The following is an 18,672-nucleotide window of genomic DNA, read 5'->3' as shown; positions in this document are numbered from 1 at the left end:
CACGGTCCCAGCGAAGACCCCCCAGCCAGGCTGCAGCCACTGCCAGCTAGTCTGTACAGACAAACTCAGGCTGAAGGCAGCACTTTCCAAAGCGCCTCACTACAGGAATATCTACAAGTACCTGTTTAGTTCTTCTGAACATTGGCGATGGGCTGTTGGGACTACTGGCTTTGGAGGACAGTTTGTTACTTGGTGCTGTGAGAAATCCTTCAGGTCGCTCAAACAAATCTAGTTTTAACACTGGAAATCCATTATAGCTGTAAAAGAAATGCGTCACTTAACTCCTGTAAGGCAGTTCCAAAGAACACGTCACATCATAGCAAATGAAATCAATGCCAGTTGCACTAGAAGCTACACAGCAATTAGACAACATAAAAGAAAACCTTTAAAGGCACCACTGACAGAGTGGTTTACTAATCCATCTGCATGATTTCCTAACACTCTCATAACCTGCTATTTGTGTAAGCAACTTAAATTGGTAATTAAAATGCTCTGAAAGCAAATGTATTTAACACGTCAAATGCATTAGTATTGATTATAGTTAACAAAAAAATAATCTGTATGGCTTAGTCCCTAGTGAGCATCACATGAGAGAGGTTTATAAAAATCAATACCAACAATACCAAACTATTTAGAAGATTAGATTTAAAAATGTTTCTCAGAATTAATGAAGAAACCAATAGGCAAACTCATTTGACATAATTAGTCAATGAGAAACACCAGGTTTCAGCGATTCCCTGGAAGGTACTCTATCATTCCAAAGAGTGTCTGCTGCTTGTGACATTACAGTAGTAGCAGCAGGCCAACAGACTGCTCAATTTTAACCTTAAAAAGTGTCAACAGGCACAATGTAGTGTGAACACAGGGCCTGCTTCATTAAGTATTAACGCGAGTACATGCACAAAACCATTAAAACTTCAGAAGAGCTGGCACACTGGGCATTTCACACAGTTTTACTAGAACAGCATGAAGGGACAGGAAAAATCTGTATTTTGCGGCTATCACAGGAACTGAGAAACTAAAGCGTCCAGGGGCAGCTGTTAGGATTTTGGCTACAGCTTCCTACTACGTCCTCCAGTTACCTGTACTGGAGCGGGTGCTCCTCGCCATTTGGCAGATGAGGGATCTCGGGAGGTGTTATGAAGACTGTATGCTCACTCTTGTACGACTCATCCAGCTCTATAAGTCGCGTTTCCCCAGTTTTGTCTGCATCTACCTGGAGAAGACACATTGCAAGAACAAGTAGTTACTAGTGTTAGCGTATTTCCGGCCATTAAAGCTATACGGTCAAGCAGGGCAAAGTCTGTATCAGCAGCAATGGATTGAATCTTGAAAGTAAGGATGCCTTGTAAACTTATTGTGAGAATAGCAAGTGTTGCATTGGTTTTGTAAACTTTATTCCAACACAACAATCAATGTTTAATGATAAACTCTGAATTGACTGTTTTCAGTCAAATGTAAGTAGTTGTACAAAGAGGTTGGTCTTTCTAGAACTATGTTTTCAACTGCAGCAGTAACTTGAAATTTATTTTTAAATAGGAAAAAGAGAGCGATTTCCCCCTTTCTTTTAACCAGTGAAAACAACAATGAATTTTATCCAATTGTCTGATGTATACAGAATCTTCAAACACCACTATCTAGTAATTTCAGTCACTTACACAGTCATTAAGGCCATGCTGGTTTGTAGAGATTGCAGAAAGGCACATGCATTCAAAGAGACAGTGGAATAAAAACGTGTGACCTTATAGAAATTTAAGGAGGATAGAAGTACCTTTGTTTTTCTAGACAAACAGTAATCTGAAAGGTGAAGGGTAGCTTAATGATTTTTTTCTTTCAGATAACAGTTTTATGTGTGAAAATACAGCAAATATTGTGTCGTCCTGTCCTCTCATAGCTAAGATAGAAATTCAGTTCATGGATCACAAAGGCAGCTTCTACTAATACTAGCACCAAGCATAAATTACAGCTGCACTTGTTTTGTTTCCAGCTTTGTAATGGGAAATTTGGCCAAAGATTTTTGCTTTGCTAGACTGGCTGTTGCAGAGAAGAGAAATTTACCCTTCCCAATTTAACACCCCTGCTTTAATGGCAGCAGCAAAGACATACCCCAAGGCTTCGGGCACATTTCAAAGCATCAAACTGCAGGACCAAGTGGGAAAAAACTGCCCAACAATTTTACTAAAAGAATTTCACACCATTGCTTGAGACAAAAATAAAGAACCAAAGCAAAACTCGGCCACCCGAAACAAGATTTGGGGACGCTATGAACTGTGTTCTTTTGAGAAAAAGAACAGAAAAGCCTTTAACAGTACTACAGGGTTCCCACTGCTACCATTCGTGTTCCAGAAGCCACCAGAAACAGAGCAAATACAACCTGTATTACATCCCACCCAAAAGCCTCTGCTTGATATTTGTACTGGTATTTGCGTTCTTTGCTCTGATGTTCTGTCACCAGTTGTGTCTCCTCCAATACCTCATGAGCACTGCTTCTGCTTGCAGGATGAGACACATTCCCAGCTCAGAGTTAGCACTATCAAAAACTATTTACTTCCCAGCGCACAGAACGTGCTTTTTATTCATGTATTGACAGCCCCAATGGTCAGCTCAAATACTGTCATAGTTTACATTTATAGCCGTTATTTAGATGGCAACCAAATTACAGCCAAATGATGCATTATTTCACGAAATGAATAAGCAGCCTGTGGAACCCGAGGATGCACAGTCTTCATGCATTACAGCTGAGCAGCAGAGAATTAACGTACAAAAAAATCCAAATTCCACCTCCCCGCAGTGAGGTGGAGTTTCAGTAGAGTTCTTGACTATTTAGAATTTGATAAACATACACAGAGGTGTTCTTAATTATACATTTTACTGTTTGAAGCAGATGGAAAGTATTAGCAAATGGAATGAGCCAAGTAGCAAGAACATATGGCTCCTGAAAAGTAGGAATAACCGAAACCTTGCTTCGCAACTTAAATACTTCTAAGGATGTAAAAACCTCCAAGTTACAAGTTTCACCAGCAAAATACAATAAAGTCAGTAGCTTAAATAAGTATTGAATTGAGATTATTTTTGAGTTCCTGGAAAAATAAAAACTTGAGGCAATTACACCCTCTCTATCAGCAGACAAAAAGGGTGATCAATTACAATCTCTGCTGCTGCTGTCTAGGATAAAATAAGATGAAGAGTCATCTCTTCTACATGTTAAACTATTCTAAGTTATTTGAGGCAGGGCTTTGATTATGTTTTATAGATAACTAATTTCACAGTACATAAAATTCGTCTCAATCCAGTGGCTTGTAACCACCTGTAAGAAAGTGTTGTATCATCTTTCAACCCATGACATTCCTCTCTCAAGTACTGGTTCACCTAGTGAAAGACATTAATATATAAATAAATACTCATTTTATTGAAGTAATTAAAATCTGGTATCTTATCAAACTAGAGCATCTTGGCTAAAGCCCTCGTTCATACAGCAGTCCTCGATATACTTCACTATTTTCATTTGGTACGTTACTGTTCAGCACAATATCAGAAATAAGAGAAATCAAGAGAAGCAGGAAAGAGAAGACAAGGCAAATATATCATTGTTCAAAGAAATCCCACATGGCAACGCGCTCCCTTGTGTCAATGAATACCTAGTTTCAGAAGCAATTCTAAAGCCGTGGCAAATCTTAACCACAGAGTAATTCCAGTGCCTGCGTTTCCCATGATTACCACTGCAGCTGTCCCATTAATAAAACTGAATGAATCCTGACAGAAACAGAAGTTGGAGACGTACAACTGTACGATGTCTTCTCATGGCACCATCATAGGCATTTTTATTACAGTGGAAAGAAGATGGCCACGGCACCAATTAGCAAAATAACTGGCATTAGAACAGAGGAGTCTCTACTTCAACTGTAGGAGTGGCTACTTAACCCTTTAGACAAGGTGAAAGCTCTGACATCTCCACAGATTGTTTGCAGTCTCACAGAGGCATCACCAGCCTAAGTAGCACTTTTTTTGAAGAATAGGCAAAATAACTTTACCTAGGGCATCAGCTCCAATGCCTTCATAAGCCACTCTAGAAAATGAAATTATAACAGATAGAATTCGACACTTATATAGTCATCACATTGTGAATAAAAGCCCTATTTAACATTAGTCAGAGAACTAACCTGCACCCCAGTGGAGACTAAATACTGCTCAACAGTGTTTAGTCACTGAGGTGCGTACATTCCTACCTAGGAGACCCCCCATTTCTGAACATTAACTGGCATAGAGCAAAGCAAGAGCTACATGACGTCTTTTTAACTGAACCATAGGATAATTGAGTGAACATTACTGAAATGGCTGTAATTAAATCAATTTACAACCCATGAATACCTTCAACTCATGCTGTAGAACTGTGAAGCACACATTTGAGAACTCCAACTAATAAAATACTGAGACTGGCAAAAGCTATAGAGCATTAAATACTATTAGACCATGCTTTTATATTTCTCTCATACTTAACTGCTTTCAGATTTGTTTTCAAAACAACTCCTTCTAGCTCTTTTGCATTTTCATAGCAGGAATAGCCATAAATAGAAATTGTAAATAGCAGTTTTCATAGTCTTCAGTATTAATTCCTGTGGAACAAACAGCAGGTGCCCCACTTTACAGGAAATCCTAGACAACTGTGAATTACTTAAACATCAGTGTCCCAGAATAGAGTGTTACAGAGGTAGCCAGAAAGATGACAAGTAGGTGTGGAATTTCTTATAATATTCATAAAGATTCTTTCATGTTACAAGAGATGCCAACAGGGATGTAAGATTATGGGTTTCAGTTCAGTTCTTCTGAAAATAAAGACTAACGGGAAAAAAAATTTCAAGCAGCCTCAAAACACTTTTGTAGACCCTCTTTGGAGATACAGTGAATTCACAAAAGCTGCTCTACCTATACTTTTCAGAAAATTAGATCTTCGCAGTGCTCAGCACTATACCAATGTGGACCTTTCTTATAAGTATCCTAGGATTTTTAAAAATCTGAGTGATACTTCCACTGAGGACTGAAAAAGAAAACCACTTTGACAAGGGAAATCCAACATTTTGTGAGCTCCAGTACAGCAGAAGTTCTTGTCACATTATCCTCAACAATTGCCTTTCCTTCTCATTACAAACAAGGGAACAGCACATCAACAGATCACAAGGTGTTCCTTTACTGCGGCACAAACATGACGGTGGAGTAAAAGAACCCATAAAACAGCTGCAAGGGATGTTACACATTCTATAGAATTGCTTGTAGTTTTATCTAAAGAGTATAATTCTCTGATAAAGAAGCTTGAAGGTACTTTATAGTCAGAATATTACACTTCTTACTATGGGTCAGTAAATCTGAAGCCTACATACATGTGAATCTGTTCTCACAATATTATATTGACGTTTTCCAGAATTTGAAGCAGAAAATAAAACAAAGCCCAACACAAAATGAAAATGAAAGGCTCCAGTGACCATAAAAAAGGAAGTAAAAGAAAAAAAATAGAAATAAACTTGCACTTCAAATACATTCTGCTTGTACTATATCAGACAACATAAGCCACAGCGGAAGTTAAAAAGCTATATGAATACATGCTTACTTTATCTACGCAGTCATCGAAAAATGCAAGGCTTGCGTCCTTATCGCTGACGAAAGAACACTCCTCAATGAAGCGAATGAACATTTGAGTTTTGGTCATCAGTGTGTAGAACTTCTGATGTGAACGATCTCGACTCTTGAGGAAACCTATAGAGTGAAATCAGAAGCATGCAAGAATGCCTAAAACAGAACAGCTCTCACCAACAATCAGCATCAATTCTACCAAGGAGCTGCAACCTCTCCACAAGTTTTGCCTCTACTGTGCAATTTCCTCTGCAGTTACATTTCTACCATCATTCACAACACTAACACTGCAACTGTTTTAAATTCTTTAAGTAATAGATATCTAAACCAACAAATTAATACACATAAAACAAGTTTATGACTCTTCACCTTGTAGTTCAAAGAGAGAACTTGCATCTGTGGCTGTTTCAGAGGGTGCCTCTGTGATTGGCCTGAGATAAGACCTGTAGCCTTTTAGTATTGAGGCCATGAAACACAGAAAGGCTTCCTGGATCTCCAGATCTAATAGATGCAGTTTATTCCCCGAATTAAAGTCGTAGTCATTCACTGCTAATTCCATTAATGTGTCTTCTCTTGGTCTCTGTTGCACTGAGAACAAAAACAACATTAAAACATTTTACTGAAATATTTTTTCCCAATATTGGTTAAAAAAACCAAACCTCTTTATCCGACTAGATTCACGGTACTGAGCTCCATTAGTCTGGAACAGATTAAAATATGAGATAAAATCCAATCATGATGCACAACAATGGATTCAGCTTGATCCTACACAACATGCACATCTCTGGATAATACCAAAACCAAGACACATTTACCTCTTCAGCACATCAGTTACTAAAGCTACAGAGAGAAGCAGCAAAGTGGAGCTGTTGAAATGCAACACAACATAAAACACTGATGCAAGAGACACCAGGCTTTTTTTTTCTAATGCTCTACCAAAACCCTTATTCTTACAGTAGGTACTTGTATTAACATCTTAAAGTTACCAGAGCTCTGGCTAAGACTTCACTGCCACGCACACTATGGTCACATACTAATTACATCTCAAAAGTGCAGATTTGTCTAAAGAAATCCTCACAGTAAAATACATCAAAATCTTAAAGCAAAAATTTTTAATCAGCTATACACATTTTGGGGGGCAGCACATACCAAGAAGCTTTTGTTTCTGTACATTCTAATTGGGACACTATTAAATTCTAGTGACCTTGATAACCAAGAAGGTGTAAACAGCCTTTAAAAACTCAAACACGCAGTGCTGATCAACCCCAGTCTTTCCATACTCTGATTTAAGCCTTATTCACTCACTGTTTCTGCCTTAGCAACTCAATTTTACGACTGCGTTATTGTTCCTCCAGGCTCCTCCAATGTCTCTGGAAATCTAAGCCAGCCTTCTCTACGTTTATACTTCCAAATGCTTTGTTTTAAAGAATTTCACCAACATCATCCCTCTCCACTTTTCTGCCTTCTCACACCAAGGTTCAATAGACTCTGCAATATCTGAGGATTCTAGCAACAAACAATCTTTTTTCTTAGAAGCGTCCAGTAATTGTGCTACACACTTTAAAATCCGACGTTTACAAAACATTTGTTATTTCCATCTTGCAACTTCAGGTAAAGTACTATCAGCTTCACGGTCAAATTCATCTCAATTGTCAAAACATCAGCAGACTTGAGCAGGCTTTGAGGACAAGTCAAAGGTCTTTATTAGGTCCTGCCCTACCCTTTGCTTTACTATTCCCTTCTCACAGCTCTGCAGGGTTTTTTTGGTAGGAGGATAACATCAACAACAAAGGGATATCTGTGGAGCTCTGCCTTATATATACACACACACATATCTGGAAGTGTCCTCCACCCCAAAAACCCCTACATGGGTTCCAATCTCAGGACTTAAGGCACAGATTTTCCCGTTCCACATTAAAACATTGTATTTAGTGTAATGGGTGACTTAAGAACATATTTAATTAGCTATATTTATCTGTCATTGTGGCATACTATAGCCAATGTAAATCTTACTATGTACTTTCCCACTCACATTCTGCCAGTTGCTGATATAAATTACTTAAAGTGTTCATCAGATTTTTACAAGGTTTCTTTGGTAAGATCTTCCATGCAATAGCTTTCTTATCTCCAGTTCTGGAAAGAAAAAAAAAGTATGAATATAAAATGGGATACATGTGTATAGAGGACAGTATTTAGAGGATTTTTCTATCCCACCAGAGAAATGGGAGAACATACATAATTTGCTCCATTAAAACAGGACTGAGAAGGATTAAAAACAAACCAACAAAGTCAAACTTGGTTTATGATACAGAGATTCGATCACCGCCATTCAACCAATGCCCCATATTTCAGGATGATGAGGAGGATGCAGCCACCTGCTATCTCTGAAATCAATCCACTCAGAACTCACGAAAGGTGGATTCATGGCATTAAGGACCTGCCATTGCACAAGCAACCAGGACAGGTGCCATGTTCTGAGCTGTAATTGCTTCAGCTAGGATAGAGCTAATGACCAGAGTGCTTGTAGTAACCTGAAATCAACTTGATAGGACAACTGCTTTGTGTTTAGTGTGTATAGATTTGGACTTAACTATATCATTATCATGATGAAAAAACACCACCACATTTTGACAACAGAGGGCACCAGCAAGCTTCAAGACTCCACCGGTCACAGAGCCACAAAAATTGTAAGCCTGTGACACTTTTTTCCCCTTACGATTAAATGGAATTAACAGGCTCTAAGAAAATACACAGAAAAGCAGCTAAGAGTAGAATGAAAACAGAAATAATGGGAAATTATTTTCCATTAACGAATATGTAACTAATTAGCCAAGTACCAGAAGAAATGCACAAATATGTTCCTCTTAACCAAGTTAAGTTTCCTCTAGAAAATTCAGAGCAGAATTGCTACACAAACTTGGTATTAGCATAAAATCCTTAACAAAAACATTTATGTTTACGATTACTTAATACATGAAACTGTCTCTAAATCCAATTGCAACTTCTGAAGAAAAAATAAACCTACCAATAAGAAAATTTAGGAAAAGCTTTTAGTTAGGCACAGTAATGCTGAAAGACTGCTAGTAACAGGAGGATGATACAAAAGAGCACTGACCAAAGACTTTGAGAAGTTACACAAAGTATATACTGAATCTATTAGACATAATACTGAAATAAAAGTTTAAATCTGAAATACAAGTTTCATTAATTTTGTGCGGTTTGAATCAGAAGTCTTACCCACTCTTGTCTATTTTTGTATCACATCACAAGGAAATAAATAATTTTTGAATATGGACTGTTTCCCAATGGATATAACAGTACAGTGCTGCCCCTTACTAGTATTTTAGATACTAGATAACCAGCAGGACAGAAAAACATGGGACTCCGCAGAATTCTCAAGAAGAAATATTATAACACTGTTACTTCAGTTTGTTAATGATGGCATGATTCCAAGTCTTAATTAAGACTCTCTCACCCGTGAAAGTTCACATCTAATTCTCAACAATACTTCTCAGTGATATGGAGTCTGATTTAATTGTTATAAGTTGTCAAGCAGACGCCCATATGAAGATATCAGGATTTCCTCAACACTAAAAAAACTGATCACGAAAACCAAAAATGACTGTACTCCTCCAGGGACAATGAAGCGAGACACAATATGGTTAATCCAGGAAACATGCCAACGTGTGGAATAAAATTTTAATGTAATGGAAAAGGCAATAATGTTCTACGAGGACTGTACCTCCACTCTGCTGCGTTGAACAGAAGATACCATTTCTAACACGCTCATTTCAAGAAGGATGATATATTAGAAAGTTCTAATAGAACAAACAGAACCCCTCAAAGTTTTGACAAAAAGGTCATTATTGCCTTTGAAAACGGAAAGCAAAAAAAATTAACACAAAAAAGTTAATAAATACTTACTGAGAAATTGTATTGGTATCTAGGTCAACACAGCTAACGTCTGGTGGAGGGTCATAGAGGTCAAAGTATCTTGAATCAATTCCCACTATGAATGGGCATGGTGCACTTAACACATCCGCCAGCGCCAAGGGACAGAGAGGAATATAGGGGCAAGGCCAGTGGAAGGGAAATATCATCTTTGAAAATAAGCAGAGACAAAAAAATAGGTTAAACACGTATAATAATATAGTCTACGCAAGTATAAACCACACTTCACTGCCTGCCACTACAAAATTATTTAACATAGTTGATAAGTACTACTAAAAATCTAGATGCAGATTATTAAATAACAAATGCACTCATTTCTCTATAATTCAATGTGTTTAATTTGTAGGAAAAAAGCTCTTTGGTATAATAGACTGTACATAGCAGAAGTAGCAAAACAACGTTTAGTGGAGACAGGCAGGAAAATAACACGCATTTAACATTTTTCTGCAAGAGAGAATCCAGTGCTATTCGGAAATATCAGGAGCTCTTATGCAGTGAATTGCAGCGATGACCAAACAAAACCGTTATTTACAATATTTACACACAAAGAACCAACAATAGTTCCTCTTTTTCTTCTGTCTTTGTGGGATATTATTAGCAACATAAATTTCTCTCTAATGATCTTTATTTTTATTCTTAAGTAACTTTTAAGCCTCTAACAGCACTACTACTAATTTTAGATTTGATATATAAACCACTCTTTTTTCTGCTAACAGGTGTATGATTAAAAAACATTACTTACAGAGACTAATGCCTCTGTCACACTGGTAAGGACAGAAGGTCGCAACGAATGGATGAGAATTTTATGTTCCGTCACAGCAAATACAAGTAGAGTTACCGCATTTTCAGGTCCTAAATTCTGAAGTAGTGTAGAAAACTTGCCTCCACTGTTACAGAATATAAACACACCAGTGAGTTACAAGAGACCATAAAAAAAAAAAAGCAATGTTCAATAACAAAGTAGAAAACAAGGCATTAGAGATGGATTTTATAAACTTCAATCTGCAAATCTTTCTTTCAAAGAAGATTGCCAGGCAGACTTCTCGGTACACTCCACTGCTGGGTGAAGAACAGTTACTGCCCCAGAGCAACCACCATTCCCTGAGACTCTTCCAGCAGTCTAGACTATTCTCAGGACACGTGCACAATGATTTTTCTTTTTGAGAAGCAATTTACAGAGAGAACATACATTTCCTTCATCATTCTCCTGCACAGAGGCACGAAAGTTAAGACAGTCAAAGAACTCCTTCAATTACCTTATGATAAAAAAGCCACACTACCTTGGCAGCCCAGGCAGCAGCAACTAGAAAGAGGATCTAACAATTGATAGTCTGCCTCAAGAACCACTGCAATTATTTGAGAAAAGGCAGATATTGTTCACTAAGTTCCTTGTCGGGGCGTAATCACATAAATAAGCTTCAGATATGCAAGCTACAAAAGGGAGAAGCTAAGTTCATTTGCACAATTGCAGCTCAAAGTACCGAATCCTCTCCGCAGTCCAAGTCAGAACACAGTTCACAGTTAACAGAAGATACTGCTACTTGCCTCAGTGGAAGGGGTGATGACACAGGTTGGCTAAGAATCAGGTTATCATGCGGAGATAGCTGGAAAAAGATTTAAAAATACATTTTTTATTCTGAACTTTTAAAATATTTATTAGAAATATACAACTATAACAAACAACATCTAAACCCAAGGTTTAAACTAAGCTGAACCTTATACATCCCAGCTGTGTATAGCACCATCACAAGTGGTGTGCAATGCTATGAGCATCAGTATCTTTTAGTACAACCAGGTAAAACACACTCTTCCTTTCTTAGGCATAATTGAACACACTGCATATTCATAAAGAAGAATTTAAACAGCTAATACTGCAAAAAACCTGACTATTTTAAGTGCTGAAAAACAAAGTCTTTGATATTTTAAGGGAAGTGAGGACCCATAGCTCATACACAGCTTTCAGGGGCTGGAGGAGACTCTTCTGATTTAGGGGGAAAGAGGTGGATAAAATGCATGAAGGAGAGAGACGGGAGATCATAACGTAAAGTAGTATTTTCTTTGGAAGAGATGAGAATTAAGCTCTTAAACGGCTTGGCTCAGCTTTGATAGAATCTTTAAAATTTGCATTAGTTGAAGATCCAAGACAAAGATCTTATTAATTCACATTTCTTACAGTGATATGAGATCAAGAGAAATAATTCATATACTCAGCATGAATAGGAGGATTCAAATGAATACAAGAATACAGACAAAATCAATTTATCAAAGCTCAGCTAACATTTTTAGCTGTGGTGAATCCAAGGTAGTAGTTAACTTAATCCTCCCTCCTAAGCGGTCATGCATTTTCTGTCTATGGAAAGAAGTACACATACATGTAGCAGTAGTAATTCAGTAAGTCACAGCAACTTGCACAATCAGGCTGCAAGTTCAGATAGCTTTCAGTGACAACTCGTTCTTGAGTATGTGTCACCTTAGACCCCACTGCAGGTGATCTGCCATAGAAGTGTGCTGAAGCACTACTCAGTGCTGGGCCTGGACAGACACACCAACGTACGATGTTACCAGGAGCCTATGCAGTACTATTTCCTTGCTATCGCACATAACAGATATGTTTATGTGCGAGCTTTTGGAGGCTGATTTGGCCTCAGTGACAAACAAGGATGGCCATGCCACTCTACAGGCTGGATCTGTCTTCAAGGAAGTCACCTTGTGACAACCACCACCATTAGCTTGCTCAGTCAAATAATTCAGAGACCTCATTTTTTCAGCCTGAGGTAACCTTCATAAACCACCCTCTGAAAGGAAGCTTCAGCCTAATGTCCTGAGACTTTCGTGTTTCAGCAAAAGCAGATAAACAAAATCAAGCATCTATTCAAAGCGCACATCTCCCTTAGGCAGAAGGGGCACTTACTGTCCACATTCTTCACAGAGGAAAAATGTATTACTTGATATGCTCTTGAAGTCTGCAGGTTGTGAATACATTAGAACAGGACTATCTGTGTAATAAGGGGATGTAGGACATGGAGAATGGAGCCTAGCAGAGTTCAGAGCAGAAACAACCTACCAGCAGTGGCAGCTGCAAACTGGCAATCGGGAACATTCCCAAGTGGTTTATTCATGGCTATAATTTCTTTGAAACTTCTAAGTCCAACATGTACCACGTTCTCTCTCATTTGTAACAGATGCCAAGAAGGATCCAAGAATGGGTTACACATCCAGCCTGGCATACGTGCCGTTACTAAAATATATCAGGCCTCATTTCCAGAAAGCATAGAGGCACTTGCGAGACATTCTACAGCAGCACGTCTTCAGAAGGATTTGCCATTCTAACTCTTCAGCAAATGACCAGCAGTTTCAAATTAACAAGCTTCAGAGAGAAATTACTATTTCCTCAATGGAATGAAATCCTAAAAGCTTGTAATTTTCAGAAATACGGGTATTTCCCACATTTCCTATATTTCTGGGGAAACAGTTACAATCACCCGTGGTTTTAATCAGCGCAGTACCACACACAACTCAGAAGTCCCTCAAAGCAGCTGGAAGGAAGGACTTAGTCATAGACCTCAACTACCACCACCAACTTTAAAAGCAATGTGTTCTCCATCCATACTATCAGCTACTAAAGTTGTACTAACTTGATGCACACAGCATAACTTCACATCACTTACACCTAGGTCCTCAGAATTTGTTCCAGGATATAAACTCACATACACTTTGACAGCAGTCCCTAAAACTTCAGGCTAAAAAAATTAAATGTTTTTCTCTAAACTCATTTACAGTTCTCTGTAAACGTGCTTTTACTCTTTCCTAGCACAAGTATTTTATTGAATGTGAATACAAGAAAGTCCCAGAATGTAAAGAACCTGGAATTTGATTTGAACTTTAAAATTGTAATAAAAGTGACAGAAGTGTCAGATACAGTGGCAGTATAACTTTCCAGTAACAGTAATAAACATCACTTCGTTACAATGTCCAAGCACATTCAGGAGGATCTTTACTATTCAATACTTCCTGTAACATAACCCAAGACTATATTTACTCTGAAAGACTTCACTAGCATATGGGCTGCTACATTAAGATTGAAAACTGCACAAGGTTCCCTGTGTTTTATTTCATACAACTAGTAACAGAGCGTAACATAATTTTGAAACAATTTCTTCAAAACCACAGGATTAGTAGAACAACTACAACCAGAATAAAGCTGTCATTCCTCAGCAATAAAATTTTAACATGTCTCTATCCATTTTTCCTTTCACGGGGAAAAAAAAAATTAAAAAAAATGAAGATTTAATAACACTTCACTTAAGGAGTCTTTGAGGTAGGGATTTCCTCCCTCCTACCAGCACTGACATGGATGAAATTTCAAGTAACAAGTAACCTAATTCTGGCAATTACACCGTTTCGCTCTCACACAGTAAAACAAGCACAGTCTTGCAGTAGGACAGAATAAGGGTCATATTTGATAAAGCATGTCTCTGCGGCTCTTGCAGTTTTCAGGTAGAGCTATCCATTATGTAGAGACAGCACCAAGCCCTTTGGGAAAACGGGTAATAATGAATATATGCTTCACATCTGGTTTTAATTTTATTTATTTATTATTTTACACTCAGCCTTCATACAGTAGCAAGAGAAAATGGTTCAAAAGCTATTGCAAAGCCAAACCAGATGCTGACTTTGAGGAGTTTTTCATTAATTACCCTACATTCTGGAAAAAAATAAGTTCTAAGCTCGCTGAACATTTTTTTTCTATTATCTCATTAAAGTCCATAACTAAACTGGAAGCAGAAAAGCGAGAAATTTGTAAAAATTAAGTGTATGAATTTTGGAAAAAAGTCCTGAACAAAAGAAAAATTGAACATAAAGGTGACACTTTCCATTTACTAACCTGTTCAACAGCTGTTTTGTCTTCACTTAAGATACAGCTATCAAGAAGAAATTTACACTTACCTGAACCAGAATTCTTGGCCTCTGAGGGGATGGAAAAGGAACTTTATGCATGAAATGGGAAATGTGTCTAGAGGGAAAGAAAAATACTGATTTAGTAGAAATTATGAATTGCTTTAATTCAAGATAAAATTATTGCCATTAAGAGGAACTACTATATAAAACCAGCACATACTTATTCAGAAAACAGAGAGGGGAAAAAACACCACTCAAACCCTACAGGGATATTCTGTTTTTCAAAACCTGTTTTTCTGCTAGTGACCATCAAAATGGCAGGTAAGTTTATCTTTCAGACAACGAGCTTGGTTTGTGAGACTGAAAAATTACAAGGAGCTTTTTCTGAAAAAAAAAAAGAAATATTGATGTTCAAATAGAATCATGCTTCTGAGCCTGGCTTGAAATGGCACTATACCTCAGAGACTAGCGCTGGTTATTGGCAAAAAAATATTCATAGCTGAATATCAAGGAGAGTCATTATGTTCGTTTTCTTCACCTTCAAATACAGATTGTTATGTAAGATCGCTGATTTAAATAGCATTTACATTTTTCTATATAGGAAAAAATACAGAAAAATGTTTAAAATGTGAATAAGTTCTCCGTTTTATGAATTGATTAAACTCACAAAAGTTCTGCAAGTGTAGTTCTACATAAGACACACCTTCATGTTAAAGAAAACTACACTCCATCAGTAGAAACTCAAGAAGAAACAGGCCATCCATCAAACTGCACACGACAGCACACAGTTTACTGCGATTTGTGCAACTCTTACCATCACTACAAAACAGAGAAGCAACTGAAAGTTGGAGAAATTCAGAGGAACTCACGTTGATTTATCCAGAAGACTTGTACGTTTCTGATGCAAAGCTATGGATGTCATACATATACTGCACTGGAGCTGCCCCCCATTAGATATATCACCCCATTAGATGTATGCAAACCCCCCCATTTTTAGTGTGTTTAATGTCGTGCTCGTGTGTCAGGCTTAACTTTTTGTTGCAGTTCTATTATCACATAATTGGCATCAATCAGCAGTGCTTGTGCAGCCACATGGCAACAAGACCAGGAAAGGAATCAGGCTGACAACAGGCTTGGGGCCGTGTCTTTATTACTAGTGTACGAAGATGGTGGCAGAAATATGGATCACATGGCAAGCGTCAGGGGAAAGGCCGGCTGCTTGCAGAAGCAGGGCTGGCTGAATGTTCAGATATGTATGTATGGCACAGAAGACCTTCATCATCATTAAAACAGCCAGAGAAAACAGACTAGATACCGTATTAACTTCACACAAGACATTGCAGCTCTGTGTGAGCTGTCCACAGTAAACTGACCAGTCCATTTACAAATCAATCAGAATAACCAAATAAAAATCAAAATTAATAAAGCATTCATTATATTTACTTCTCATGTTATTAATTTCCCAAACTCAGATCGCCAAAACAGTTCTCAGTTTAAAAAAAATTAAAAACTTTTCATTATTGGAAGTTTACACTACCAGAATTTTAAAACAAATAGTTAGATACAAAGTGGAGTAATAAAGTGGATTTAAAAAAAAAAAAATCACAAAAAATGCTTAATCCATAAAACTTAATATTGATGTTTAATCATAAGAAAGACTGATGTGTTATAAAATGAAAAAGCAAATACTGCATTTGAAATCTGATGCATTAAAGTTATGTCAGCTTAGAAATGTCAAATGGTGTTACACATCAATTAGAGACCGACCATGCCTTGGACACGAGGATTTCCTCTGCATTTCAAAATGTGAAATCCTTCATGCAAGAAGGAAATGAACTTTATTCATCACAAATTGAGGAGGATTACTACTGCAAAAAATTCAGTCTGCTTTATTATGTCTCGTTAAACAAACAGGCATTTGAAAAATGAAAAACTACATATTTCATCTTCCTAACTTAACGTACGTAACATTAAGAAAGGCTGTAATAGCTTTCTCCTCCTAATCACTATGCTGAAGGATGCAGAGCTAATCAAAAAAGGCTTTCAGAGATACCTGTGCAGACACTTAGATCACAAATAAAAATCCAGGCTTTTTCAGGAAGTAGGTAAAGATACATTTAATTACTGGACAAAAGTGCTCAACATAGTGTAACCGTTGTATTTTATGTCTGATGACTAAAGTCCACAGGATATTACACAAAACTTAGAAGCAAAAAAAGAGCTCATCAACTGAAATTATTGTGGTGGATTTTAGAAGTTACTTACTTCTCAATGGGTAGGACGTGTGGACCAGAAATGGAGTAACGATACAGAAAGGTGAGAAACTTCTTGAAAGCATCAAAGAAAGGCCAGTGAGAGAGCAGACAGATGCATTTATTTGTTTGAACTGTTCTGCACGTGTCTGATTTTCCCTCAGCCGCAACTGCTAATCCCAGTTGAGACTTTTGTTTCTCTGTGAGATTCTCTTCAGGATACAGTTCATAAAACTGAATAGCAGCACCGTATACCTGCAAACAGAAGCCATTTGAAGTCAATAAATCTGCCTCAATCTTTGAGGCAATCCAACAAATCCCAAACATGCCCAGAAAATCAAGTCTATCTTACTCTTTGAGAAGTCACTTTAATGCCTCATCTCTCAAGGCAATCTATTACAGAATATTTTTATGGTTGTGAAAATGCAGACCGTCTATCATTTATTTAAAACACTTAATGGCATACCAGAAAGACGAATTTATGAAACAATTTAAGTGAGGGAAAAGTGATGATTATATAGAGTACAACTCTGCAGTCAACAGCTCCTGCAATTGCCTTCAAAGCTCGTTAGCGATTCTTTATAAGCAACTCAAAGCAGTGTTCCTCTGACAGCCAATCTCCTTTCTAGAGCAAGTACAGACATGCAAGGTTGTTTCCAGGCTTGCAAGAAGAATAGGATACTTGCAAGTGTATTCAGTCAGAATGTTTACAGCTCTCTAAGGGCTGACATGGTTGAAAAGCAAAGGACTACAGGTTTATATGATCGACAGTCCAGCAGTGAAATAAGTGTAAGTCACTCTTGAGATGAGTCTTTGAAATAAGCCCAAATGCAGATTCAAGTTTGTCTATGAAAATATGCATTGTCATCACACACAAACAACTACATATTAACTTCAATTAGTCAATGATTTTTTTTAAGCTTTTAAATACCTTTTCTGCAGAAGCTCCAGTTAGCACAAACGTAGAAAAAACTGGCAGAGGGTATTTACTGTTAGATGGCCAACATTCAATCGTTGCACCCATCGGTAGACAAAAAAGAGGCACAGATTCTGGTAATGGAAATGATTCATAATCTTCTTCAGGATATCTGCATATCAAACCTATGAAGGCAATTTTAAAGAGGCAGTTCTGTAAGGAATAGCTGAAATGTATTTGCAATAGCTCACTCCACAAAACAAACAAACAAAAACCACCAAAAAACAGAAGAACACCAGAAAAATCATATATGGGCATACACCAATGTCAGAAGCTCAGTAAAGTCATAAATAATGAGGCATGGCAAGTGGCTGGAAGGGGGCAGGGTGCTTCCAAGGCCTAAGGAGGAAGCACCTGACTAAAACATTGGACTGAAATCCTGCTTACTATTCGAGGAACTGTTCAGAACCAAACTACCTTTTCTGCTTGCAGACTGTGTTATGGTAACGGTTCGCATCCATCACCAGTATAAGTAAAGATTCAAAATGCAGTTAAGAAAAGGTAACCTGAATAATTGAGAAATAAGACTGATGTTTTCAGTTATGCAAGCAATTCATTCTTGCCAAGAGAAGTTTCCTGAAAAATCTGGTAATATGTTAGATATTTGGTAATGACTTTACTATCAATAGAATGGAAACAATGAATTCTGCAGACCCTCCTCAGCTGAGGATTCAGCTAATGTGCCATCAGACTGATATGTTTAGACTTAATTTCAAACATAGCTGTAAACCACAAAGTTCTGAAGCAGAGGCTCTTAACATTCTCTTTGCAGATGTCTTCAGTTACATTGTATGGCTGTAGCACTCTATCCTTTCCTACTGCCAGCCCAGGGGACTCCAAACCGAAAAACAGTATTGCGTGAAGGCATTTAGGATTTCTCTGCTTTAGAGAACACAGTCATTGCACATTTCTTTCTAATAAACAGTGAAATAATAATAAATATAATAAATAATTAATAAAAACTGGTAA

General features: G+C 37.5%; 1 protein-coding gene across 1 annotated transcript in view; it reads right to left on the bottom strand.

The window, feature by feature from the left end:
• The window catches only part of DENND4A (DENN/MADD domain containing 4A), a gene marked incomplete at its 5' end in the record, with an annotated part of 29,094 nt that extends 11,238 nt beyond the window's left edge, over positions 1–17,856 (bottom strand). Inside the window, 11 exons of the mRNA XM_010140956.1 lie at positions 122–257; positions 1,083–1,216; positions 5,603–5,748; positions 5,995–6,213; positions 7,658–7,758; positions 9,550–9,725; positions 10,319–10,463; positions 11,122–11,180; positions 14,524–14,590; positions 16,741–16,982; positions 17,659–17,856. Coding sequence (XP_010139258.1) covers positions 122–257; positions 1,083–1,216; positions 5,603–5,748; positions 5,995–6,213; positions 7,658–7,758; positions 9,550–9,725; positions 10,319–10,463; positions 11,122–11,180; positions 14,524–14,590; positions 16,741–16,982; positions 17,659–17,856 — 1,623 coding nt within the window. The remainder of the gene's footprint in view (positions 1–121; positions 258–1,082; positions 1,217–5,602; positions 5,749–5,994; positions 6,214–7,657; positions 7,759–9,549; positions 9,726–10,318; positions 10,464–11,121; positions 11,181–14,523; positions 14,591–16,740; positions 16,983–17,658) is intronic.
• Between the last annotated feature and the right edge of the window lie 816 nt (positions 17,857–18,672).

The sequence above is a fragment of the Buceros rhinoceros genome, unplaced genomic scaffold (genome assembly GCF_000710305.1).
Source record: "Buceros rhinoceros silvestris isolate BGI_N320 unplaced genomic scaffold, ASM71030v1 scaffold4228, whole genome shotgun sequence".
Classification (NCBI taxonomy): Eukaryota; Metazoa; Chordata; class Aves; order Bucerotiformes; family Bucerotidae; genus Buceros; species Buceros rhinoceros.
Note: the sequence above shows the minus strand (reverse complement) of the source record. Positions and strands in the feature narration are given on the sequence as shown.